Source organism: Halichoerus grypus, chromosome X (assembly GCF_964656455.1).
Source record: "Halichoerus grypus chromosome X, mHalGry1.hap1.1, whole genome shotgun sequence".
Classification (NCBI taxonomy): Eukaryota; Metazoa; Chordata; class Mammalia; order Carnivora; family Phocidae; genus Halichoerus; species Halichoerus grypus.
The window spans coordinates 82,026,073-82,053,814 of record NC_135727.1 but is presented as its reverse complement, the minus strand read 5'-3'; the positions used below and the strand labels follow the sequence as shown (position 1 = coordinate 82,053,814).

The following is a 27,742-nucleotide window of genomic DNA, read 5'->3' as shown; positions in this document are numbered from 1 at the left end:
CTGATACGAAACTTCAGGCACTAGCTCAACCTAACAGGCTGCGGAGTTAATGAAGTGAGACCCAGCTACTTCTCCAAAGTTCATGATGTTAAGAGTTTGGTCTTTTTGAAGAAACGAGTCCTTTAGAGAAAATGCAGCCAAATAGGTCAAGGGTTGGACAGATCACAGAGAACACATGTTTCTGGACCACCAAGCAACCATGATCCTGTTGGCTAGAGAAGTATCCCACCCAGAGCACCTCCCAATCTGATAAACATAAGCTTGAATGTCCAAAACGTTGGAAATAGTACTTACTGTCAAGTTATTCTGGGATCTTTTGGCATCACCCAGGTGACTCGAACCCATTAGACTAGTCTTTCAATGTGTGGTCCACAGACCTGCTGCTCAGAATCACCACAGAATTTTTAAAAAGCAGCCCAAGTGATCTTGAATCATACATCATATTGAAACAAGTGTCTTAAACTTACTAGAGCCAAAGTTTGAAATACAAGAATTTCCTCTTACTGCACTGGATCATTTGGAAGAAACCAGAATCTCTGAAACTGTCTCCTGGCTTCTCCTTGTATTAGATTCCAGGCAGGCCAAGGAGTTACAGTAGCTTGTCCAGGAGGATCTTTCCAGTCTGCCTTGAGAGGCTATCTGCACCTGCTCTCTTGAACCCCTACTCCCTCCCACCCCTGCCCTGATCTTCAGCCCTGAGGCCCCCAATGGCCCTAATGGAAAAATCCTTGCAGTATGTTTCTATGCTATAGTCTAGAAACAATTTCCAAGAGCTGCGCTCAACCTATTCAAGTCAGACTCTAATATTCTAAGAGACAAATTATTAGTAAAACAAATAAACAAAGAAAAAATGAGTCAGCAATTCTCTCTCGATGAGTTGAGTCAGAAGCATACCTCCCAAACTGGAGGTTACCCTGACCCCACCTGTCTCTTGAGTCAGCTTGGGCTCCATCTCCAAAATGTTCCTGCCCTGGGCATTGTGATCTTCTTCTTGGACTTGCTGTGGGTACTAAGTTCCAGCCACCCATTGGGGTCTCTTTGTTGCCTTCAAACCTTGAGAGATGGCCAGGCCGGGCCTAGGGAAGAGGCAGGGAGCTCAAAAAGCTCCCAATCCCTGAGATGACCTAGACCTATCTAGGACTCTGCAGCTGGGTTCTTGAATTGCTTTATGTGGTTCTACTGGGACCAGCTCTGGGATCCTTAACTTTTCCTGGATTGTGACTTGAAGGCCAGCCTTGGAGTTTCCTGAGAAGCGGTGGGGGTGGGGCTCCTCTAGGTTTACAGAAGGGGAGGGGGAGGGGGCTAGAACTACATGAGGAATCTGTCCTCCATGCCTCCCACATGCATAGTTCTATACTCATCAACACCACAGCCAGAGGGTGGGTGGGCAAGGCAGAGAGAAGAAAGGAAAGTCATTTTTTTTTTTATCCATTTGACAGATGTCGTGTTAGAAGTATTGTAGGGGAAGGAGGGCTGTAGGTGGGGGGGAGGAGCAGAGGAAGAGATAGGTTAGAACTAATGGTTCTAATGTGGTCTTTAAATGTGGCCATCTGCTCTAAGGTGGTGAGAACAGGAACAGCATTTATAGGAGCATTTTGACCTGCTCCTATATCTGGAGAACAGAAAGGAAAAATAAATATATTTCAATCAATTTAAACCACCTTGAAGTCTATTGAGTATGCCCACCCAGGACACAGATTTGCAAAGACTCATCCTTTCCAAAGAGATGTAATATTCTCCTGGGGAGTCCTTACAACCCAAAATGGAAATCTTCATTTAAACAGCCCATCAGAATGTAGAAGATGGTTTCCAGTGGCTTATTGATTTTCCTCTGCCTGTTGGCTCACAGTGAGAGAAAACACATTGGCCAAGGCACTAAGCAGTGCCTTTGGTCCCTGTTCAGCAGTGATTCCTGTTCAGGGATGGGCCATGTTTCTATCAAAGTCTAGCACAATCCTGGGTTCCCAGCAGACATGGTAAATAGTGGATGGGTGGATGGCAGGGATGTTTGGTGAGCAGCCACTGGACCAGGCCCCAGGGAACAAACTGGCTGAGTTGACTTGCCTTCTGGCAGAGAGATGCAACATCTAAACTTAAGCTGTCGGGGCGCCTGGGTGGCTCAGTTGGTTAAGCGACTGCCTTCGGCTCAGGTCATGATCCTGGAGTCCCTGGATCGAGTCCCGCATTGGGCTCCCTGCTCGGCAGGGAGTCTGCTTCTGCCTCTGACCCTCCCCCCTCTCATGTGTTCTCTCTCATTCTCTCTCTCTCAAATAAATAAATAAAATCTTTTAAAAAAAAAATTTAAACTTAAGCTGTCAAAGAGGACACAAGTGAAGCACAATCAGACCCACCCTCAAGGCCTAGGAGGGATGGCATTGGGTCTTTGAATGAAAAGTAGTTGTGCTTGTAACAACAGAACTTCAAGTAGGTCATACAAGCTTATGTAAGACAGCTTCTGCCTGTTTAAGCTAGGTGAAAGAGATGAGGGCAGAGAAGGGAAGGCCCAGGGCAAGTGAGTAACAAAGCATCCAGTACAGTGCTAGAACTTGAACCTATTCTTCTTGACTCTGTCTCAGGTTCAAGAACCTGACAGTGGAGTATTTTTATTATTATCATTATTATTATTATTATTATTATTAAGATTTTATTTATTTTTATTTTTTATGTTCAGTTAGCCAACATATAATACATCATTAGTTTTTGATGTAGTGTTCTTATACTCAGAAAAGCTCAGGATTGGAGATTCTCAAGAACAAGCACACCTAGTTCAGTCCAACTTTTTACAGATAAGAAAACTGAGGTTCCAGTGAGGAGAAGATACCCAACGAGTAAATCTAGTCAACAGCAGAGCCAAGATTAGAAACCAAGCCACAGTATTTTAGAAAGATGGTTATCAATTGTCTCGGGTTAAAAATTATCAATTGGTTAAAAAAATGAATACCTACCCCAGTATCTAAATACTACTAATGTGGAGCGCCTGGGTGGCTCAGTCATTAAGCTTCTGCCTTCGGCTCAGGTCATGATCCCAGGGTCCTGGGATCGAGCCCCACATCAGGCTCCCTGCTCAGCGGGGAGCCTGCTTCTCCCTCTCCCACTCCCCCTGCTTGTGTTCCCTCTCTCGCTGTGTCTCTCTCTGTCAAAATAAATAAATAAAATCTTTAAATAAATAAATAGATAAATAAATAAATAAATACTACTAATGTACTATGTGTTTTATAAAAATTTGTACAAAAATAGAGATTAAGTAATGATGAGATTAGCAATTTAATAGATAGAGAACTTCTAATGTTTTCCCCTTAGCTTCACTGTGCAGATCATTGTTTTAGACATTTTCTGGTGCTCTTTCCTCCCTCTGCTCTACAGATCTCATCCCTTCCACTACAACCATTACTGCCTCTCCTACCCCTCAGGGTCCCAAAAAAGTCTGACCCTGGAAATTAAGGGATAAGAACACCTCACTATGAAGGCTAAGTACAGACACTTCCAGAATCTCTCTCACCACCAAATGTCTTTGCTAAGGAATCTCAATTTTAAATTCACACTAAAATACAAATGCTAGTGAAAAAACAATGGTATGAGAAGAATGGACTCCAGGCCTGGCTTGGTTACTGATCTGTGGTATGAACTTGGGCAAATCTAGATCCTCTCTGAGCTAGTTGGACTAGGTTATCTCAAGTGGAAAGCTGGGGTCACCTTTAAAAGATGCTGCTGCCTTGCTTCTAAAAGCAGGTTTCATATTACTACAAGAAAAGATAAGAACCATATGATCCTTTCAATAGATGCAGGAAAAGCATTTGACAAAATACAGAACCATTCTTGATAAAAACCCTCAACAAAGTAGGTATAGACAGAACATACCTCAAAATCATAAAGGCCATATATGAAAAACCCACAGCTCATATCATCCCCAGCAGAGAAAAACTGAGAGCTTTTCCTCTACTATCAGGAGCAAAACAAGGATGTCCACTCTCAACATTACTACTTAACATGGTACTGGAAGTTAGGACAACAAAAAGAAATAACAGGCATCCAAACTGGCAAGGAAGAAGCCAAACTTTTCGCAGACATGACACTCTCTATGTAGAAAACCCAAAAGACTCCACCAAAAAATTGCTAGAACTAATACATGAATTCAGCAAAGATGCTGGGTATAAAATCAACATACAGAAATCTGTTGCATTTCTATACACCAATAATGAAGCAGTGGAAAGAGAAATCAAGCTATCAATCCCATTTGCAACTGCACCAAAAACAATAAGATACCTAAGAATAAACCTAACCAAAGAGATAAAAAACCTGTACTCTGAAAACTATAAAACACTGATGAAAGAAATTGAAGAGGACACAAAGAAATGGAAAGACATTCCATGCTCATGGACTGGAAGAAAAACACTGTTAAAATGTCTATACTACCCAAAGCAATATACACATTTAATGCAATCCCTATCAAAATACTACCAGCATTTTTCATGGAGCTAGAACAAACAATCCTAAAATTTGTATGGAAGCACAAAAGACCCCGAATAGCCAAAGCAATACTGAAAAAGAAAAGCAAAGCTGGAGGCAACACGATTCTGGCCTTCAAGCTGTATTACAAAGCTATAATCATCAAGACAGTATCGTACGGCACAAAAACAGACACAGATCAATCAAACAGAATAGAAAACACAGAAATGGACCCACACGTGTATGGTCAACTAATCTTCAACACAGCAGGAAAGAGTATCCAATGGAAAAAAGAGTCTCTTCAACAAATGGTGTTGGTAAAAACTGGACAGCAACATGCAGAAGAATGAAACTGGACTACTTTCTTATACCATACACAAAAATAAATTCAAAATGGATGAAAGACCTAAATGTGAGACAGGAAACCATCAAAATCCTATAGGAGAACACAGGGAGCAACCTCTTTGACCTCGCCTGTAGCAACTTGTTACTAGACCCATCACTGGAGGCAAGGGAAACAAAAGCAAAAATGAACTATTGGGATTCATCAAAATAAAAAGCTTCTGCACAGTGAAGGGAACAATCAACAAAACTAAAAGGCAGCCTATGGAATGGGAGAAGATATTTGCAAATTACATATCTGATAAAGGGTTAGTATCCAAAATATATAAAGAACTTAACAAACTTAACACCCAAAAAACAAATAATACAGTTAAGAAATGGGCAGAAGACATGAATAGACATTTTTTCAAAGAAGATATCCAGAGGGCTAACAAACACATGAAAAGATGCTCAACATCACTCATAATCAGTGAAATACAAATCAAAACTACAATGAGACACCACCTCACACCTCTAAGAATGGCAAAATTAACCACCCAGGAAAAAACAGATATTGGGGAGGATGCAGAGAAAGGGGAAATCACTTACACTGTTGGTGGGATTGCAAACTGGTGCAGACACTCTGGAGAACAGTATGAAGGTTCCTCAAAAAATTAAAAGTAGAACTACACTATGACCCAGCAATTGCACTAGTAGGTATTTACCCAAAGGATACAAACATACACATTCAAAGGGGTACATGCAATGTGATGTTTATAGCAGCAAAGTCCACAATAGCCAAACTATGGAGAAAGCCCAAATGTCCATCGTCTGATGAATGGATAAAGAAGATGTGATACACACACACACACACACGGAGTGGAATATTACTCAGCCATCAAAAGAAATGAAGTCTTGCCATTTGCAACGACATGGATGGAGCTAGAGTGTATTATGCTAAGTGAAATAAGTCAGTCAGAGAAAGACAAATACCGTATGATTTCACTCATTTGTAGAATTTAAGAAACAAAACAGATGAACATATGGGAAGAGGAAAAAAAGGGGGTGGGAAGCAAACCATAGGAGACTCTTAATGATAAAGAACAAACTGATGGTTGATGGAGGGATGTGGGGGGATGAGCTAAATGGGTTATGTGTAATTAAGGAGGGTGCTTGTTATAATGAGCACTGGGTATTATATGTAAGTGATGAATCACTAAATTCTACTCCTGAAACCAATATTACACTATATTTTAACTAACTAGAATTTATTTTTTTTTAAAAGATTTTATTTATTTATTTGAGACAGAGAGAATGAGAGAGAGAGAGCACATGAGAGGGGGGGAGGGTCAGAGGGAGAAGCAGGCCCCCCGCCGAGCAGGGAGCCCGACACGGGACTCGATCCGGGGACTCCAGGACCATGACCTGAGCCGAAGGCAGCCACTTAACCAACTGAGCCACCCAGGCGCCCTTAACTAACTAGAATTTAAATGAAAAATTTGAAAATAAAATAAAAGTAGGTTTTGACAAGAGACAGAGGGGAGGTAAAAGGAACAGAGGGGAGGCAAAGAAAATATGGAAACAAGGAATTCAGAAGAGGTATGCAGTGAGATAAAAAATGTCAAAAGACAAAACTTGACTGTTGAATTTTTGCCATGAACTACCTCCACCCAGAATAGAGCTCCAGTTCAGGGATGGCCTTTGGGTTCTACTGCCAGAAGAAAGAGCAATGCCTTCTCCACCCAGTTCAGGCCATTGGGTTCAAGTTATCCAAAGTAGCTTCTATGAAAAGTGTTAAGCAGCACCATTTCCATGTGCTTAGCACATTACAGTTTCTAAGTTGCTTTCACATCATTTCACATTCATGAGCTCACTGGATCCTCCTAGCAACTCTAGAAGATAAGCAGAGTAGGAATGAGACCTTACATTTTTAAGATGAGAAAACATCTCAAAGGAAGCCAAAGGAAGTCACTCAGCTATCCCTGGAGCAGAGGCCAGAAAAGAACCTAGATCTCCTGACTCACAGTACAATGTTTTTCTTCTAATAATAAAAAATGGCTGAGTGCTTACTATGTGTCAGAGGTAAATCTAAGTTTTTACATATACTAACTTATTTGATCCCCATTTTAAAAATGAAGAAACCAAGGTTTGAAGAGATGAAGTGATTGCTGAAGGTCACATAGAACCAGAACCAAAACACATAGTTTTACTCTTGAACCAGTGCTCTTAACCTCTGCTCTCCACAGCACATCCTCATACCCCACAGGATCAAAGAACATCCAAGGTATAGCAAGGCATAGAACAGTGAATATATTACCATAAAAAAGAGAAAAATGAATATATCCATATATGCTTATATATCCAATAGATTATTTCTGTGGAAGGACTCACTGGTGGCCTCTGCAGAGGAAGTCAAGTGACTGGAGGGGAGGGGCAGGAGGGAGACTTTTTACTGTGCACCCACTTATATCTTTTGGATTTTGACCATGTGAATGTATTTCCTATTCAAGAATAAAATAATAAAAATGAGATGTCTAGGGTCAAGAGAGCTGGGGAAACTTTGTGGCTGCTTCTTGGCAGGACTTTGGCAGCTCACCCTTCCCTATCCACCTCTTTGGGCTCTCAAACTTGAAGAACAGAAGGTGTCTCTCTTGTTTTCCCTCTAGTTTCCCCACCCCAGAAACTGTCTAATCCCCCAGAAAGAACAGTACCATAGTCATCCTATAGGTTTTAGCAGCACAAGTGAAAAACAACACTTTCAATTAGGTTCCTACAGCCAATCAGGGGGCCAGAGGAAAATAACGTATTAGCGGCAGGACAGATGAAGAAAGACACAAAAGGCCATCTTCCCCAATGTCTAGCACCCAAGGCATGAGCTCCACAGATTATTTCATCTCCTTCCTCTCACCAATCAGTCTCAATGTATCTGTCCTGGGCTCAGAAAGGCAAAAATAAACAAGCTAGAAAGGCTCCAGGAAATCTGGCCCAGCTCAAGAGTCTGTGGTGTACAAGTATAGGTGTACAAAGCACACTAAGTGACAAAAAGTCAGCCCAGCTGAGATTTAATGTCCACATCAAGGCCAGGTGAGAATCAGCCAAGACAGTCTCAAGGGACTTTCCCAGCTTTGGTTCTCGGATTTCCACTATTTTATCCCTCAAGAGTTGGCAAAATACTCCACAGATCAAGGCCCTCAAACATTTTCTCAGATACCTTTTGACCTAAACCCTTATGTGGGTCAGCCACACAAAGCTTCTGTACCCTGGAAGCTGTGAGGAGGTGCAGGTAGCCAAGGTGGATCAAGTGCCTTCAGGGACCCTTCTGAAGTAGCTTAAGTGGGCAGCACAATTCCCTCTCACAACAGCTTAGCATCTTCTCCAATGCTTCACTGCTTCCAACACGCAGAAGAGTAGGCCATGAGCGGCTGTAGAAGGGATGAAAGGTCACTCAGTGTGCCTCTTGTGGGCAAGCAGGGTACTGCTGGGGAAGGCTGGGCCCCAGATAGCACCCCCCCCCACCCAACTTCCTTGCTATGTATCAGAGACAAACCTAAGTTTTTAACATATATTAATTTAAGCTGCCACCGGCAGCTTCCTTTAGCACTGGAATTCTGGCTGGTAGTTTGGGGCTATAGAAAATACTAAATAGATCTGAAAGTATGGTTTCAAATCCTGAATCCATCACTGCCTAATCCTACATCATCAGGCTGGTCCCTCCCTTTTCTGGGCCTCAGTATCCCCGTCTGTAAAATGGAGCCAGTACTGGCTTAAAAGAAGGACAGGGGTAAGGAGTGAGAAATAAAGCAAAGACAAGCTCCTGAATTACCTCTAAACTACCTGTAAAAATGGGGCACCTGGGTGGCTCAGTCGTTGAGTGTCTGCCTTCAGCTCAGGTCATGATCCCAGGGTCCTGGGATTGAGCCCTGCAATGGGCTCCCTGCTCGGCGGGAGGCCTGCTTCTCCCTCTCCCACTCCCCCTGCTTGTGTTCCCTCTCTCACTGTCTCTCCCTCTGTCAAATAAATAAATAAAATCTTTAAAAAATAATAAAAATAAAAATAAACTACCTGTAAAAATGACCTGGGTAGATTATTAACAATCCAAACAGCAGCAAAACATGTTCAACATTTTACAAGGCACTTTTCTCATCCTTTGCCATGATGAATTCTTGCACCCAACAATCCTGAGATTTACAGTTAAGCCCATTTTACAGACCAGAAAACTGAGGCTTAGAACTTTGCCCATGATGTATGCGGTGAAGAGAAATCTGAACTTGAGCTACATAGTGTAGTTCCTGGCCCACCCCCTTCAACAAAGCAGGTGGAATGACCCTGAGCACAAAATGGAATAAGGCACTCTCTCGGGGTCAGAACTGCCATTCCAAGTTGCTTCCTCTGGCAGGTGGCAGGTATAGATTGTCTGACCTTGCTTTTCCTAGTTTAGGAAGAAGTCCTTGATCCTGATATCCTCCGCTTTTCCTCACTGCCTAGGGTTTCTGAAGAGCCAAAACTATAAGATCACCTAAATATTGCAAACCTGTTTTCTGGGAAAGGATTGATCTAGCATTGAAAAACATCTGCAAGGGTGAGGGTGACCCCAGCATGACTTTGCTCAACCAGACACCATGAGGTTTCCTTCCCTTGACCCCCTTTTCTTTTTATGGCTACTGTGATAGGGTCAGGCCTGGTTGTTGGTGGGCGAGACTAGCTTAGGGATGGGGGTACAGCTTTGTGGGTGAAGAGTAAGAACATCTGCAAAGCATTTTCTCAACTCTTTGTCTATCTGAGTCTTGCCAGCATCTGAGGGATATACTGGCTATTTTGCCTACAGACCAAATAAGACCCAGACAGAGGAGGGAAACCTGACTAAGGCACACCCTAAGTTGCAGAGTAGTAACTGGAATTCATGTTTCTCGATCTCAAGTCTCCAAAGTTGAGAAATGAGCATAAGGCTGTCACAGTCAACAATATTCTGCTCAGGCTCTGAGGCTGCTGCTCTGAGGTCTGCCAGGGGAAACCTGGCACACTCTAGCCACCTGTTCACTGCTTCATACCCTTCAATCCAGACCCAGTCTAGGGTTCTCTCCTTCCAGCTCCAGCCTTTGGTTACTAAAGGCGAGAAAGGCCTCCCCAGGATATCCCAACCCGGTTTCCAGCTTGAGAAACTCTAAAAATAGCAGGTCCTCATTAGTGGGGCCAGATGGCTCAAGTGGTTATGCCTAGGGGCAGGGCTGTGGTCATTAAGAATGTGGCTATTCAAGAGGCCTGAGGTGATCTCTGAAAATGGTTCACTATTCATTTGACCCAGAAAACCCTAAAAAATCAAGCAAAGCAAGAGGTTCAAATCTTTGTGTTCACTTCAAGAACATACATGAAACTGCCCAGGCAATCAAGGATATGCACATCTGAAAAGTCACCAAGATCTGAAGGATATCATTTTGCAGCAGCAATGGGTGCCATTCCATCGCTACAGTGGTGTAGTTGGTAGGTGAGGTGTGCCCATGCCAAACAGTGGAGCTGGACAGAGGGCCTGTGGCCCAAAAAGAGTACTGAATCTTTACTGAACATGCTTAAAAATGCAGAGAGTAATGCCAAGCTTAAGGGTTTAGATGCAGATTCTCTGGTCATTGAGCATACCCAGGTGAACAAACCCCACAACTCCCCCAAGATGCGGCATAGAAATTGCAGGGCTCAAGGTTGGATTAACCCATACATGAGCTCTCCCTGCCACACTGAGATGATCCTTCCTGAAAAAGAGCAGATTGTTCTTAAACCAGAAGAGGAGGTTGCACAGAAGAAAAAGATATCCCAGAAGAAACTGAAGAAACAAAAACTTATGATCTGGGAGTAAATAGTAAATTCTGCATAAAATAAATGCAAATAAAAGTAAAAAAAAAAAAAAAAAGAATGTGGTTTTCTCTACCCACTACTGACCCAGGAGAAGTTGGGGCTTTGCACCCCCCTTATGCATCCTTCCACCCGCAACTTAGATATACTTGCTCTAGCCAAGTTGTTACCTCATTCCTAAGGGAAAAAAATATACTTTAATATTCAGTTACTTTAGGTTTTTTTTTAAGATTTTATTTATTTATTTGACAGAGAGAGACACAGTGAGAGAGGGAACACAAGCAGGGGGAAAAGCAGGCTTCCCGCGGAGCAGGGAGCCCGATGCGGGGCTCGATCCCAGGACCCTGGGATCACGACCTGAGCCAAAGGCAGACGCTTAACAATTGAGCCACCCAGGCACCCCTACTTTAGGTTTTCTAGGACATTATTCACAATCAAATTATTCCACAGTGGTTTGTTAAGTAGATTGGGGATGGAGGAGCAGGCTCAAGCTTTCTGCACTGATCAATGCCAATTTATCTTCTTCATTCTTCTCCATCTGCTTATTAGCTCAACATCTGAGGGCTCAGTTGTAAATTTTGTTTGCCTTGAAGAGCCTGCTATAACACATGCCATCGTAAGTATCCATTTTATTCCTGAGCTCACTGCCCTCTGAAGCCTGATTTCAGGAATAAAGGAAGGGAGAGCCGGAGCAAACTGATAAAGGCCCACCAGATGGGGCCAGTGCCCTGTTGTGTCCATTTGAAAACTGGGACAGTAAGCTGGTCCTAAGGGTAGCATATGTTCTGGATCAGAGTATGTCCCACAGGGATGTGTGGGGCATGAGTGTGTGCCATAGGTGTGTTAAAATGTGTCTCCTGCGGGGAGGGTGGTTTGTCCAAGTAAATCCTTAAAAGTGTATTTCAGGGATAGGAGTGTGTGTCCTGGGGGTAGGAGCATATCTGAATGTACATCTCAGCATGCCCTATGTGTATTTGGGTGTGCAGTTGTGCTTTATATGCATGCATGTGTGTCTGCACATATAAATTTGCATAAGCATGCATCATGTGTGTCTTTGTGTGTATACCCTGCCTGTAGAGAGTATGCTCAAGTGTGAGTGTACCCCATGGTTAACTGAATATATGTGCTCCAAGCATGTCAGTGTTAAAGTGTACTCCACATGTGTATCCCAAATATACCTCACAGAAAGAAAACTTCCAAACTGAACATGAAGAGCCATAAAATCTAGGGCCACCCTTCTGCATTTAGCAAGGCCTCTCATGCATCCCTGGATGATATATTTGAGTGGACATACCATAGGTCAAATAGATGTATCTGAATTGCCAATTAGTTCAATGCCAACCTAGCCAGAATTATCTAGTGGCATCTGCTGGTTTTATCTGCTACTCACTAACTTTTATAACAAGACCTAGACAGAAGCAAAGTACAGAAGGCATCTTTAGAACAATCTCCTTGCCCAAGGCCACTTGGTATGGGTAGGTTGATAACAGCTAACTACATGCTAAGCTCTTCCTTGCACACCACTGCTTTTAAGAGGCAGCACTGATCTGAGTCAATATGAGCAATTCTCTGAGTTTCAATTTCCTTAGTCATAAAATGGGAAATAATCCTGGCCTTGCTCACCTCATAGGGTTGTGGAGAAAAGGCCAATGTGGCAGGACTGTACAATAGTCCTTATCTTCTCGCCCTGCCCCCTGGAGCAATGAGAATTTTCCAAATAAAATAATGCAGACAAAGGTGAAGGGTGTTGATTTGTTCTAAGTAGGTCATTTGTCAGAAGCCTGCAATTTCTAACACAACTCTTAATCATATCATGAAAACCTAGTAATGCTCATCACAAATCCTAGCCAAGAAACTGGGGGCCAAGAATTGATTTTTAATTGCCAAGTGCCTAGATGGTTCTGGCTTGATGGACTTGAGAAGGCACTAAATAAAAACACAGTTAATTCTGGCTTTCTTCCAAGCTCCTCTTTTAGCTTTGCAGGAGACAGGGAGAGAGAACGCTAGTCTGCTATTCATAGCAATATGTGTGTGGCCTGGTGGGGGGAGATGGAGCTGAGGGTAAATAAAAGAAAGCTTCCTATATATATAAAAAAAAAAAAAATCCAGCTTTCCACCAAAGACCCAAGACATGAGCCAGGTCATAGGACTTTTATACTTTCAAGGGAGGGAAGTAAAAAAAGAGTCCTTCATGCTGTGATGGAGAAATAAGGCAAAAAGACAACGGTATTTGTTCAAGGTCACCCAATGACTGAGTTCATATTTGCAGCCTCTCTTAATTCATGTGTATGTCTTTCATTAACAAAACCTTTATAAAGGGCTACTGAGTGTCAGTTCCCTCCATTATAGCAGTCACACAGAAATTTCTGCCCCAGAGAGTTCTCAGGGATTTTCAGCCCCAATTAACAGAAAAGAAAACTAACTCAGAGAGGCTAAGTACTTTGCCCAAGGTCACAGAGCTAAAAAATGACAGATTACTAGTTCAGTGACCCTTTGCTTCCCATCACACCACACAGATTTCCCTCACTAACCTTGAAAGGCAAGAGCAGCTTGTAAGTCGCGGGTCCAGGAACTCACATCTTTGCTAGGCAATGTTCTAGTTCCAGTACTACTACAAACATACTGTGTTTCCTTGGGCGAGTCCTTTCTCCTTCTGGACCTAGTTTCCCAGCCTCCACAATGAGGGAATTAGATTGAGAACAGCTGCAATACCCCTTTTCTAGAGGGTATAGCTGTCTGGAATGACTTTAAATGGCACTATAACTTCCAGAGCTTGAGCCGAGATCAGTTATATGACAATAACACTTTGAGCTTCATTTTTCTCATCTGTAAAATGATAATCCCTGCCCTTCCTATTTCACAGGGCCACAGAGAAGATCAAGTAAGATAATTTGTAAAACCCAATGATCAGTGTAAGACAATGTTCAAGAGGGAGAGTCAAGAATCAAGTGAGCATCACTAGCCCCAGTTGCCTTTCTCTAAATCCAAGTACAGAAGGTGTCTATGTGCAGTGTCCCATAAATCTTCCTGAGCCCTCCTGTGCAATTCAACCTAGATTCTTTTTTTTAATGTTTTATTTATTTATTCATGAGAGTCAGAGAGAGAGAGAGAGAGGCAGAGAAGCAGGGAGCCCGATGCGGGACTCGATCCCAGGACCCTGGGATCATGACCTGAGCCGAAGGCAGACGCTTAACCATCTGAGCCACCCAGGTGCCCCTCAACCTAGATTCTTAAAGACAAGCACCTCACTGGTTGCAAGTGCAAAGGAAATTAGTAAGTCCCTCCACTCCCTTTGGGCCCTAAGCACAAAGCAGTCTCATAATTTGCCTTTGTTCTGAGCCCTCCCTTCTGAGACCTATACGAGGTCTACCACAGCCTCTCCTAGGGATGCCTGGCTCTCCCCTGCCCGCCTCTTTCCTAATACCAAAGCACCCACTACTGCCCAGCCCTCCTGCCAACCAGCAGGGTTCACAGAGGGAGGAGGAAAGAAGAGAGTGGGCGGAGGAGAGGCTGTGGGAGGTACAGCTAAAAGTAGCTGCTGTCTTTAGACACCACATTCTGAGGGGGTGGAGGGTGGGCTCTTAGCACATCCTTCCTGCAGCCAGCTGGGCATGGAGGTGCATGGCTCCCCCTCCTCTAATGAAGGCAGGCAGGCAGAGAGATCAGAGCTGCCAGAACTATTCCCAGAGCTGGCTATGGATATGCAGTGCTGGCCTCTTCTGGGCCCTGCGGGTAGATGGTTGCACAACACAGGGCTGCATCCAGGGCTCCCTCCCTCAGGAGAACTAATGTAGTCTGCAGGAGATTCTAGGATTCCTTGTCCCTCATCTCACTGCCTGGTACCCCAAGGGCTGCTGACAAGTGTGCTCCCCTCCAGGAGGTTATATAATACTACTGTTCTCCCAGTTTCTCTGTCAGCTTGCTTTCTCCAGCCAGACTTGAGAGTGCATTCAGGTCTCTGATCCAGCCAAAGGAGCACTGAGCCAGCATCCTACAGCAGAGGTAGCAGGTTACAGAGGATAAAGGCCTGATTTGAGGAGTCAGGATCCCAGGCCCATCACTGAAACCTTGGACAAGTCCCCTTTCCCTTAATTTTCTCACTTGTAAAATAGGAAATAGAAAAGGGAGAGGCATGCTGCAGATCTCCAAGGTATCCTTATCTCTGCCCGAACCCCCTCTCCCACCCAAGGCTGTCCTATCTTCCAAGCAGTCTGTCTGCACTGGGCAGAGCTATCCCCACTCTCCTAATCCCAATTCCCCTAATGACTAAGGTCTACACTGGCAAGATGATTACCTGAAATTCTAGACTCTGTCCTCCCCCTCATCCTAGGCCCATTTCAACCATACTAGTTCTGCTTTTTCCTGTTCTATATAGAAGTTTCTGGTTCAAATTTCATTTGAGAACATGGATCTTCTATTCAGTCCACTCCTCATTTTAATGACTTGGAAACTGAGGCCAGGTGGGGAAGGGCCTTGATCAAGTTCTGGCAACAAGGTAGGAACAGAGCCATGGCTTGCTTCCAGGGACCCCAAGACCATTTCCAGTGTTTTTATTTCCTACTGAAGGTCTGCCTTCCATACACTGTGTCTCTGCTATGGATTCATAACTTTCTCTCTCCTCTGCTACCAACTCTTAACCTTGATGCTCAAAGACAAAATGGCCAATTTTTGTCAGGGGGAAACTAGCACAGAAGAATGATAAGGGCAAGAAAGAACTTACCTTAAACACATCCCTCCCTTAATGTTTCCTTTTCCTCCAGGTTGGCCCTTTTCCCCTTTCTTTTAAGCTCCCTCCTGAGTTCTGCTCTATGTTAGTGGAACCTCTTCAATTCTGAGTCATGACCACATTCTGACTAGGGTCCACTATGTAGGCTACACTGGAAGAACTGCAGGATGTGGTATCAAGAGGTAGTTCTAGGTCAAGAACTACCACTTCCTGAACTGTGTGACCTTGAGTAAGTCACTTAATCTCTTTAAGCCTCAGTTTCCTCAACTACTTCCAGGTTTTGGAAGTAGCCAGTGAAATAACTAGGGAACTTTATTTGTTAAAATTCTTATTAACAGTATTAGTATTAAGTAAATAAATGGCTACTTAAAATACCACAGGAAGGGGTCCAGGGCTGTCAAAACAGCCAGCCCCTTTCCTCCTTTCCCAGACCTATGAGACTGATACTTTATCTATAAGAGGCAGATCTCAATCATCCACGCAACATGTCTTTTTAATGACTGCTAAATCTCAAACTGGCATCCCACTGCCACTCAGCTCTCTGTAGGGCTCCCTTCCCTGCTGGCAGCCACTGTGTGCTCAATGAATACAACCTATAGTTGAGTGTTTTAGAAGAAACCTAAGCCAAATATAATTAGGAAGGCAAGTCTATTACCCCCAAAATCACCTTATGCATTTCAAACCTGCTATAAGGGATCTGTGGATTACCTGCTGGTTTTGAATAATAATATTCTTAATCATTTTGATCATTTTTATTAATCACAAAGTAAGCACACATCATTAGAGCCAGAAGAAATCTTTGAAGCTATCTAATCCTCCTAATCTTATTTGCAGATGAAGAATCCAAATGTCAGAGGGGAGAAGTAATTTACCCAAGGTCACCCAGCAAATGAACAGAATCTTCCCCACTATTACAGCAAATGCACAGGGACTGACTCTTTTTCCTGAAGGGTTCAAACCATCTCACAGCTGATAATTTTAAATACAAATAAGTCCCCAGACCACTCACTCTCTAGGGTTGAGTCCTTTTTAGAGTGGGCATGAGCCCCTCAAATTCAAGGCCCCCACAATCCTAGAATAAAATCTCACCATCTGTGAAGGCCGCCTATTCAGGTGTATGATAAGCTAGATTCGGGCTGATCTGACATTTCCTTTTAACGTAGCAGTCGTTCTCATTCCTGGCTGAACATTCCTGTCACCTCATGGAGCTTTTAAAAAATATTGATGCCAGGGCCTCACTAGATCTCCCCCAGAGATTATGGGAATTGTTAGTTTTGTAAACTTCCCAGGTGATTCCAATGTGCAGCCAGGGCTGAGAACCACGGGTTAATAGAAACAATTCAGGCTGAGAAGTCATCAGAGAGGGAGACCAACCATGAGAGACTCTTAACTATAGGAAACAAACTGAGGGTTTCTGGAGGGGAGGTGGGTGGGGGGATGGAGTAATTGGGTGATGGGCATTAAGGATGGCATGTGATGTGACAAGCACTGGGTGTTATATGCAACTGATGAATTACTGAACTCTACATTTGAAACTAATGATGTACTATATTTGGCTAATAGAAATTAAATAATGTGTATATATATATATATATAAATATATATATATATAAAGAAAGAAGTTTCTTTATATATTTAAGTATATATATAAAGAAAGAAAAGAAAAAAGAAAAAAAAAAAGAATTCAGCCAACCAAGTGAAACATGCACAAAGATTTCTCTGAACTTTTTGAAAATCAAATATATTCTGTTTAAAAGCTGCATCTATGATGTCTTGTTTTTCTAAAAAGGGGAAAAGAAAGTGATGGTACACAGAATTTACAGTTGTGGCACTGGCCCTCAGCAAATCCTGGACCCAGTTAAGAAACATAGTTAAAAAGAAAAAAAGAAACATAGAGTTTATGGGTATTAAAAGAAAATAGGGAACTCTGGAGCCTGCAATAAGATTTACCAGGATTAAGATGCCAAGTGATTCATACTCCTTTTTCTGATGAGGTCATTGGCTTGATAGATGATTACCATGAACCTAGCATACCTCTTGATGTCTACAAAGCATACAACAAATCTATCATACCACATTATCCTCATTAACACGTTGGTAGAATAAGTGACGGCAAAGTCCAGTGGATTTTGCACTGGCTGACCAGATATATACAAAAATTCACGGACTGTAACTCCAAGAAAGGGCTCTGGTGAAATTAACCCCATCATATTGAACATTTCTTTGAATCACCAATTTGGATGGCACTTATTCAGTTTCCAAATAATGAATGCTAGAAGAAACTGCTAATTTGTTTCATGGCATAAAGAAAAAGAAATTAGCCCACCCCCAAAGCATGAATAGACCAACCCAAGGAAATAAAGTTTAACTAATGCAATGCTAGAAGGGACTGCTAATTTGTTGCACAGCATAAAGAAAAAAAATTTAAAGCCCATAAAAAGCTAGAATGGACTAACCAAACAAAATAAAATTTAATGAATTTGGTTCAAAAAAGCCTCAAAGAACCAATTCCACAACAGAGTGGAAGACTGGACTAAACAGCAAAGCGTTTGAGCCTACAGTCCAAAAAGGTAGTACAATGGCCCTTAATGCTGACTGCACATGTTTGAATTACTTTGGGGAGCCTTAAATTTTTAATTTAGGAAAAAAAGCTGCCCGGGACCTACCTCACACCAATTAAATCAGAATTTCTCAGAGTGGGGACCTGGTTCGGATATTTAAAAACTCCCCAACTGATCTGAATGTTCAGGGAGGGTTGAGAACCAATAGAAGGCAACATTTTAGATATTTCACAGACAGATCAGTCACTTTGTACTTAATTTTGATCAAGTAGCACCTGGAGTAGCATATCAGTTCTGGGCAGCACATTTTTAAAGAAATACAGAAAAATAAAAGTACTTCGAAAGGAAAGACAATTGTATGAAAACTGCAGTTCCTTCAAAACATTCTGTATCTTAAGCTTCAACAATTCACACTGCTTTTCTCCTTAAAGATCCCAAATACTGAGTTTTCATAAGACTAAAGGAAACTCTTTGATGTATATTCAAGATAAAAAGACATTTTATTGAATAAGGAATTCTGTACAAAATTGCTATAAAAATAAAAAGTATGAAAAAGCACTAAAAATGTGAGTAAGCTGAGGAAGATAGTATGACTTCAGGAATGACTCACACACCTCCCTCTCTACCTGACCTCGTTCAGCTTCACACTACCTGGGAATGATCAACTCTGACTCTCCCCACTCTCCATTTGAAAGGCAGACCTATGTCCATCCAACCAATATCTCTGACCTTTACTTACCTCATCTGTAAAACGGAATAACAAACATCCTTACCCACTTCACAAGGTTGATGTGATGCACCAAATTAGAAAAGATGTGAAATTGCTTTGTAAATTCCACAGACCCATGCACTGACAAGGGATTACTAGTACTGTCATTACTGGATTGCATCCCAAGTCTTCTCTGTCCTCTAGGCACTTACCCCTTCATAGCTTTTCCACTTTATGCTTTGGTGCCAGTGTAAAGCATGCTTAACTAAATGCTCTTGAGAGCTAGACTCACCTAATGACAGGAGACACTCTGGGCAGATATCAGAAGAGCTAAGCTTTGTTTCTTAGACTAAGGATTCTTAGAAAGCCAGAGCCTCAGTTGGCCTAGAACAAATTGCAGAACTAGAAATAAGAGCCAGAAAGTATAAAATTCTTCGCCTCCATCCCACTTCTTGGGGCAAAGCTACTGGGGCTGGATCCAGAAGCTTTGTGTGAGATCTTCTGAGGAGGCAGTTATTTTGGGAGAATAGGTTCAATTCTCAATTATGTCCTCATCCAGAGCAAACACTCCACAGGCCAAAGGGAGCAGAGGCCAAGATAACAGACAAAGACTAGGAGGACATGCTTTGTCCCATCCCTGCAACTGTGAGACTGTGCCTTCTGGTCATAGCCAGGCACTCTCAATCTGAGCCTCACCACAGGGCAGAAGATTCCCTTGCCCACAGGCTCACTGGGATCTCTCAGCTCCCTAAAAACTTAATCACCCACACCTGTAAATGAGAATCAGCCAAGGCCCAGACCTGTTCACCAGGCCCACAATCAAAATGGCCTTCCTAATTTGCCCAGCCTTCCCATTTGGAAACTACTCAGAGACCAATGACATAGAAACAAAAGCCCCTAAATTCCACACTGCAGCCAGCATGAGCAGAGTTCCCTAAGCCACAAACAAAACTGGGACACTCTACACAAGTAGCTGCTACAGGTTCTGACAGATAGGGGCTGTCTCAATAGGGGAAAAGCACTGCTCAGTTTGTTCCCACCATACTATCCCTTCACCTCCTCTCTGCCTCAGCCAAGTCAGGGTGAAAAAATATTTTTCAGGGTCTACAGACTTCCTTGCACTAAAGCTGGACTGTGAAATGACTCAGTTAATCTTAAGAAGGCATTTGGAAGAAAGGAGAAAAGAATTTGAACTCAGGAGCCTTCCAATAAATAGTCCCCATGGCTGGAATGAAGCTAGGCTCCATACGCCTTCTGTGGATGTGTTTTCCGGCATTTGCAGGCAATGAGGATCTTGCTTTTTCTTTGTCCACTTCTCCAAAAGCATCTCTCCAAGCCCTGCTGGACTCCAGCTCCCTTTCTCTAGAGGCCTTCGCGCCTGGACCTTTAAAGGGTGGGCTCCAGAGCTCAGCAGGAGCTGAGTGAAGCAGGAGGTTGCTAGGATACTGGTAAAGGGCTGCTCATCAATCCCCTGGTGGGGAGCTGGGAGGGAAAATTTCTGAGCTGGAATTTTTGTCCTTTCTAAGAGCAAAAGCTTATCCTCTACCCAAAGAGGTCAGAGAAGAGGAAAGGAAACTAGAAACTTAGTTGGGAAAAGTTGGGACAATCATAAATGAAAAGCCCTCTTCTCTTCCTACTCCTCCTTCTTCCACCACCCACCCACTTAGAGCAGGAATGGGGGCAGGGTAGGAGGCTGTATCAGAGGGGGGAGTAAATGGAGAAGGGAGAAGATGAAGATAAGAGGCAGGAGAGGGAAGAATAAAAAGTCAAATACAGAGGGTTCCACTCCTCTGGGCTGCATTTTTCATTTTCTCCCACTCTTCTCTTTTTGCATATCCTCACAAGTCTGAAGGAGAAATGCCAAACCTTTAGGATTCACACAAGTAAAAAGTCATACTGCCAACTTTGGTTCTCTACTTCCCAAACTCCCTTTTAGCTGCTCTTGGGTGGCCTGCCATCTGGCTAGCAACATCCCCTTATTTGCCTAGAGATAAGTTAATTTGAAAAATGCTTACCCATTTTGCCAGCTAAATTACTGATGGAAAGGCTCAGTCAAGCAACCCCTTTAGCCTAAGGGGTTGTGGGGTGGGGGGGGGCGTAGGAGTGGTAGGGGAAATACCCATTCATTCTGGCACCAGTCAAATCCTTACAGGCCCTAGCACAAGGAGGCCATTCAGAACTATGGAACACTCAATGCATGCCCTGCTATTTTTCCTCATTCCTAGCACAACCAACCCCCACCCACATTCAAGAGTGTGCACCCTCTCCCCTCCACACACACAGAAGGGTGTACATACACACCCACAAACATACTGCCACACACCCTACACACATACATTCCCAAAGGTTCTCTGCCAAGGGTCTGTCAGGCACCCAGAGGTAAAGGTTGTGGCATTTCAAGACACTACTTTGCCACAAACCTGGCTCAAAGACTAACCTTAGAGAACCCTTCTCACCTTAAAGGGGAAAAAAAGCAAAAAGCATTCCACTGTTATAGTCCAGTTTTCTTCCCACACAGCTAGGTAAAAAAATCTCTTAGGTAAAACTTAAGTTTCTCCAGATACCAGCAACCAGGTATTTCCTCCCCCACCCCATCACCCATTGATAAATATTTCATTTTCCTTTTCACTTGTCTTTCTAGTTCATCCCCCTCTGATTTCAAGTGTCTACGGGCACCCAAAATCACCAAATGCAATAACTTGGAGGTCACCTAGTCCAACCATCCCCAAATGCTAATGTTATAGGGAACCCCAAACACATTAAGAAAAAAAAAATGTCCAAGGTCAAATAATCTCTCAACAGAGAGAACCCAAGTCTGTAGCTGCCCAGCCTAGAGATTTTCCTGTCCAACGTGTCTCAAAACAAAGTGCCCAGCCAAAACATAAGCTTACTTTAGATAATACCACTGGATCTAAGGGTATGTGGTGGGGTTGGGGGATCACAAGATTCTCTTTGCAAAGAAACAAGTTCAGTTCAATTCAGCCCCCCTCCCAACAAAGGAACCAAAGAGTAAATAAGAATCTTCCCAGATTCTCAAGAATAAGCAAACTTCCCAGATCATGCTTATACCATGGTACCAACAGAATAATAATAATAAAAAGCCTTTTACCCACACGGAGCCAAGAGCACACACCCTGAGCCTTAAAACCTCTTCTGACGCCATTAAATAATACTCTCTGGGTTCTGCGATCAGGACAATTTCAAGAACCCCCTTCACAGCCCCTTTCCCTTCATAATCATTTCCAAAGAGATTGAACAATAGGAAATGGAACTTGACAGCACAAGCCAGCAGATTTGTACATCACACGTGAGCAGCCACCCCCATGGGTGTAGGGGGAACATGCGTGTAGACTGTATGACCCTGATTCATTGCTACATGGGCCAGAAACAGCACTATTTCAAGTCAGGTAAACACAGAATGGAATACCTGCCAATCAGTGGGTGGAGGTAGGGGGAAAATAAGTATCATGCACATTGGCATCAGAGACCATTTTTTCTTGGCTTTTCCAAAAGCCTTCTCAGCAGAAAGAAAAATATAAAAATAATAGCAATAATGACAGCAACCACCACCACTACCATCTGATACAGAAATGCAAATATATGTCAAAACTGAATGTTGCTTCTAGCTCATGTTCCCCCCAGCTCTCAGCCCATTCCACCCAGACTTTTTTGGGGGGGAGGGGGTGCTCAGAACTCTTAATTTAGCATGATACATACTTTCATTTTGTTATGGAAATCTTTCAATTAGAGACCTCTGATCTTTAAAGAACAAGAAAGCAAACAAAACCCACCACTTTATCATTAGCACTAGCAAGTTCTATTTAAAAATGTAGCTCAAGAACATCAATGCAAATAAAATTATCCAAAGAAGCATATACGAATACTATTATTCCCAGGGTGGGTAAAGAGCTGGCTTTTGTTGTCTTTCAGAGGACACATAGAGAAAATCGACAAACTCAAATCCAGGGGTACAATCTTCTTTGGGAAAAGGAACCCAAACAGCTCTTGTCAATGTCTCCTCTTGCCAATTCATAAACATCAAAGAAGGCTTTTATGTTTCAGTCCATAATTCCAAAGAAACTGACATTTAATGCTTTAAGAAATGTTTTAAAGGTGGCTTCTTTCCAAATTGGAAACTATGAACTAAACCCTGGACAGCAAATTGAGTCAGGATATAGTCACCAACTGCCAGCTCAATACACCCCACCACATCACTTCTCAAATTCTTCTCATTAGAAACTAAAGAATCATTTCCCCTAAATTCATTCCTTGTTTCAATGTTTTTCCCTCTTCACATCCAGGGCAGGACTGTCTTTCCCAAAATGTCAAAAATCCATCACGCTCTTCCCACAACCATCCTTGTCCAAAAACAAACCCAAATTCACTCGTGATGGCAAGATAGAATTTTTGACTAAAATTCCCTGATGGAATTTAAAGGTAGTTTTCAAGAAAATGAATTGACAAAACACCACAAACAGCAAAGCCACTGTTTAAGGGCGCAGATCTTGCTCCGTGAACGTCACATAAATGGAGAATGCACACACACATGCACACTTAAATAGAATGCATTTCTTTATCAACAATTTTACTCAAGCAATAAGCAACTACATTCACAGGCATATTTAAAAGACAAGACATGACAAAAGATTTAGGGAGAGATAATATACCAACGTCATACATATCACAGCGAGGCCATGTTGAAGCTCAAAACGTTTTCCCCCCTGAGTAAGAAATTTTGCTTGCTCTTTCTCTCCCTTTCTTTCCCTGTCTCTGTCTGTCTCTTTTTTATTCTCGGTGGTTCTCGGGATGAAATCAAAGCGAGAGTTCGCAACAGCTCAGGAAGCTGGACTCCATTCAGCGCGTTCCCAGGAAAAACATGAGTATGACATTGACAAGCAGGAGGACTACAATCACAGCAAAAACAACTACAGTTTGCACATCCAGGGTCATGGTGCAATGCAGAACACTGTAGTGTTCCAAGTGGGGGGCCGGCAGATTGGGAGATGTCAGTCTCTGTTCTGTCAGACTGTCCATACAGCCACCATGCTAGAAAGGAGAGGAGGAAGTCGGATGGTTGGGGAAGGGCTGGGTTTGGCGCCCGAGTTTGGTATGGGGGGAGGGGATGGGGACAGGGGAGATTGATTTCCCCCTTCTCAGGATTAAGCTGATCTTTCTTCCCTAGCTGAGAAATCTTAGCTCGCGCTGAAATCGGCAGAATCCAGCATTCTCTCTCGGGCGCCAAGCAAAAGGCAAAATCCTGGCTTTCAAAGAGAAAGGCGGGAGGAACCAGTGCGAGGTTCTCCTGCGCCTGCTCGGTTGTCTGTCCGGGCGTGCGTCTGTCCACCTGCCTGGCTACAGGTCAGTCGCGGTCTCCCCTACTCCCTCTAGGTCGCTCGCTTTCCTAGTTTCCTCGTTTTTCTAGCCTGCTTGCTTGCTCTCTCCGCGGTGCTCCAGGCTTCCAGCCTCTCATTTAAATCCTGCCTTGCTGGCTCTCTCCCTCTCCTCTCCCCACCCCCCAGCCCGTAGGCGGTGTTTTTATTCACCTAGCGGCTGTGGGCGCCTGCGTGAGGAGCTGCGGGAGCTGCTGACAGTACCCTCGGCCAATAGCAAATGCTGCAGCCGCGCGTTTACTCGCTGGGTGGGGCGGGACTTCAGCTGGCGTGCTAGCCCCTGCAACCAATCGGAGGGCCCAAGCCTTCCCTTCCCCCCCGCCCCTAGCGCGAGCCAATGGCTGCCGGCTCTGGCGTGGGGGTGGGGAGTTTGTTGGGGGTGGGTTGAGGGGAATGTAGGGAGAGGAAGGGGGGGTGCACACAGAAGTGGGAGGAAAGGAGAGGGCGTGGCTGGGAGGGAGGGAAGGAGGAATAAAGGGAAGACTAATGGAAGGGGGGAGAGAGAAGGAAAGATGGGAAGGAGGGAGAAGCGATCGGGGATAAGGTGAAGAAAGAGAAGGGTGAAGGAAAATAAGGGAAAAAAAGGTTGAAGAAGAGGGAAAAGGAAGGGAAAAAAGGGATAGGTAGGTGGGGAGGTGGCATGCCTTGGCATCCACTTATTTTGGAGTCTGGGCCAAGGAGAAAGCAAAGGTTTCTTTGGCCACTGCCTAAGTATTTACAGGCAACTCATAATTAGCTATACGCATTAAAAAAAAACAGTGCTGTCGACAGAACCACAAGGACACACTACAAATTATCCAAAATCCAATTCTGTTTGGCCTTCTCTGATATCCCTGCACTTGCAGGTTCATTTTCTTTCCTGTTTGCGGTTTCTTTAGACTATGACTGCACTCTTCCAGCAAGTTGGGTACTATGAAGAGAAGCCAACTTTGCAGTTGAAAAAGCCTCTACAAAACTTGCAATATGCTTGTAATCACTGTCCTGCTCTGTGTTCCTGATTCTGTGTCTGGAACTAGGGAAAAAGCCCTGGACGGGAAGGTTTCAGATTTACTCCCAGCCCTACTTTAAGCTTGCTTTATGACTTTTGGGCAACTCCTTTCCCCTCTCCTGGCCTCCATCTCCCTTCTGTCACATGAGGACTTAGACCTACCTGAAAATTCAGTGAAAACTCTGAACCTTCACCTCAGAAAAAATATATGCAATTTCAGCAGGCTCCTGGGCCTTCAAAAACCCAGCACTCCCTTATACAGATCTCTAAGGGCCCTTCTTCCTCTTACATCCTAGGACTCTAAAAGTGAACAGATAGATATTGGTAGAGGGGGCGGAAACTAGATTAGCCAGGAGTAGAACAAATTAAGTTCTGGAACTCCTAGAATACTTATAGACTCTAAGAGGAATGAGAAATTGCTATTTATTCTCTAGAAATCGTTGAGGCTAGAACAGTCATCTTAACTAAATGACTGGAAATTCTGAATGAATGCAGGTCATAAACAAAATGGCCCCTAGCCCTACAAGATAGAATAAAACCCAAAGAAGTCCCCACTTCAAAGGTTTGGGCTTATAATACCACCTATGAATGACTCATGCCAAAACAAACAACATAAAACCCTGAATCAGATCAAGCTTCTAGATCAATTATCAATGTATAGAATACACAGAGGACAGAAAAACATATTAAACTGCAATATGGAATTAAAGACTAAAAAACAAAAACAAAAACAAAACAACTACAGGACCAACAACCCGGCTTTTTAACAAATAAATAGGAAGGAAAAGGTTTGACTTAGGTGGAACGTGTGTGTGTGTGTGTGTGTGTGTGCACGCATGTGCGTGTGCTTCTGCACACACACATTTGTGATATTTATGAAACAACAGGAAATTTGAACAGGCTGGGCACTTGATGATAATAAGAATCGCTATTACTTGCTTAGATGTTATAATGATATTATGGCAAAGTTTAACAAAATGGGGGCAATAGGGATAATTTTTGTGACGTTGAATTTGGCAATGGTTTCTTAGATATGACATGAAAAACACAAGCAACAACAACAAAATAGATAAATTGGACTTCATCAAGATTAAAAACTTTTGTGCTTCAAAGGATACTATCAAGAGTATGAAAAGACAGCTCACAGAATGGAAAAAAACATTTGGAAGTTATATATCTGATAAGAAACTTGTACCTAGAATATATAAAGAGCTCTTACAAGTCAATTATAAAAAGAATAACTCAATTAAAAAACTGGCAAAGGTTCTGAAAAACATTTTTTCCAAAGAAATAGTCAATAAGCACATGGAAAGATGTTCAACATATTAGCCATCAGGAGAATGCAAATCAAATGCAGGAAATGCAAATGCAAGATATTTACTACAAACATTACTTATAATAAGATACCCCAAGAATGGTTATAATAGAAAAGCTAGATGTGGAGAAATCTGAACCTTCATAACAGTGCTGGTCAAAATGGTTGAAGCTACTTTGGAAAACAGTCTGGTAGTTCCTCAAAAAATTAAACATAGGGTTACTATTTGACCCAACAATTCCACTTCTATGCATATACCTAAGAGAAATGGGAAAAAAATGCCCACACAAAATCTTGTATATGAACGTTCATAATAACATTACTCACAATAGCCAAAAGATGGAGAAAACTCAAATGTCCATCAGCTGATGAATGGATAAACAAAATGTGGTATAGCCATACAATGGAATATTATTCAGCCATAAAAAGGAATAGAGTACTATTACTGCAACAATATAGATGAACTTGGAAAATATTATGCTAAGTGAAAAAAACAGACAAAAAAAGGCTTTTGTATGATTCCATTTATATGAAATGTCCATATAATTATGGTTTAATGAAACTTTTGTTTCACTTATATATAAATGTAAATGTACTAGATTGTGATGTAAAATTTTTTTTTTTTTTTTTAAGATTTTATTTATTTGAGAGAGAAAAAGAGAGAGAGACAGCACAAGTTGGGGGAAGGTCAGTAATCTGTGTTTTAACAATCCCAGGACCCTGAGATCATGACCTGATCTGGTCAGATCCTTAACCAACTGAGCCACCCAGGCACCCTGTAAAATTTATTTCTTATAGCAAGTAATTCCAAAATAGTTTAAAAGCCACTCTGCTAGATTATGATGAGACAGATACTAGTGATCACGACAGTACCATAATGTAAGCAACTAGAATCTTTCTCCTTGCTTTTTTTTTTAAGTTTTTATTTGAATTCCAGTTATTTAACATATAGTGTAATAGTAGTTTCAGGTGTACAATATAGTGATTGAACACTTCCATACATCACCCATTGCTCATCACAACAAGTGCACTCCTTAGTCCTCATCACCTATTTAACCCATCCTCCCATCCACCTCCCTTCTGGTGACCTGCAGTTTATTCTCCATAGTTAAGGGTCTGCTTCTTGGTTTGCCTCCCTCTCTCTTTTTCCCTTTGCTCATTTGTTTTGTTTCTTAAATTCCACTTATGAGTGAAATTATATGGTATTTGTCTTTCTCTGACTGACTCATTTTGCTTAACATAAGAGTCTCTAACTCCATACATGTCATTGCAAATGACAATATTTCCTTCTTTATTATGGCTGAGTAATATTCCATTGTGTATATATACCACATCTTTTTATCCATTCATCAGTGGCCACTTGGGCTATTTCCATAATTTGGCTATTGTAGATAATGCTGCTATAAACATTGGGGTGCATGTATCCCTTTGAATTAGTATTTTTG

General features: G+C 42.6%; 2 protein-coding genes across 8 annotated transcripts in view; both read right to left on the bottom strand.

Moving 5' to 3' along the window:
- ARHGEF9 (Cdc42 guanine nucleotide exchange factor 9) overlaps window positions 1–27,742 on the bottom strand; it is a 242,546-nt gene that overhangs the window by 162,795 nt on the left and 52,009 nt on the right. The window contains exon 1 of one of the 7 annotated variants that reach the window (XM_078064909.1): window positions 23,276–23,416. The exons of 2 other annotated variants lie outside the window; for them this stretch is intronic. In XM_078064909.1, the coding sequence (XP_077921035.1) occupies window positions 23,276–23,284 (9 nt within the window). In that variant the 5' untranslated portion in view covers window positions 23,285–23,416. Of the gene's footprint in view, window positions 1–23,271; window positions 23,417–27,742 lie in introns of those variants that run through there. 4 more of the 7 variants (XM_078064913.1, XM_078064908.1, XM_078064912.1 and 1 more) reach the window with 4 other exon arrangements.
- Window positions 23,459–24,117, bottom strand: LOC144380555 (uncharacterized). Its single transcript, XM_078064914.1, has one exon. It carries the CDS (start codon window positions 23,636–23,638, stop codon window positions 23,459–23,461), a length of 180 nt encoding a protein of 59 aa, XP_077921040.1. The 5' UTR covers window positions 23,639–24,117.

What these genes read in the sequence shown, in the direction of transcription:
- LOC144380555 (XM_078064914.1), bottom strand. Translation starts at nt 23,638, where the DNA reads ATGGACAGTCTGACAGAACAGAGACTGACATCTCCCAATCTGCCGGCC.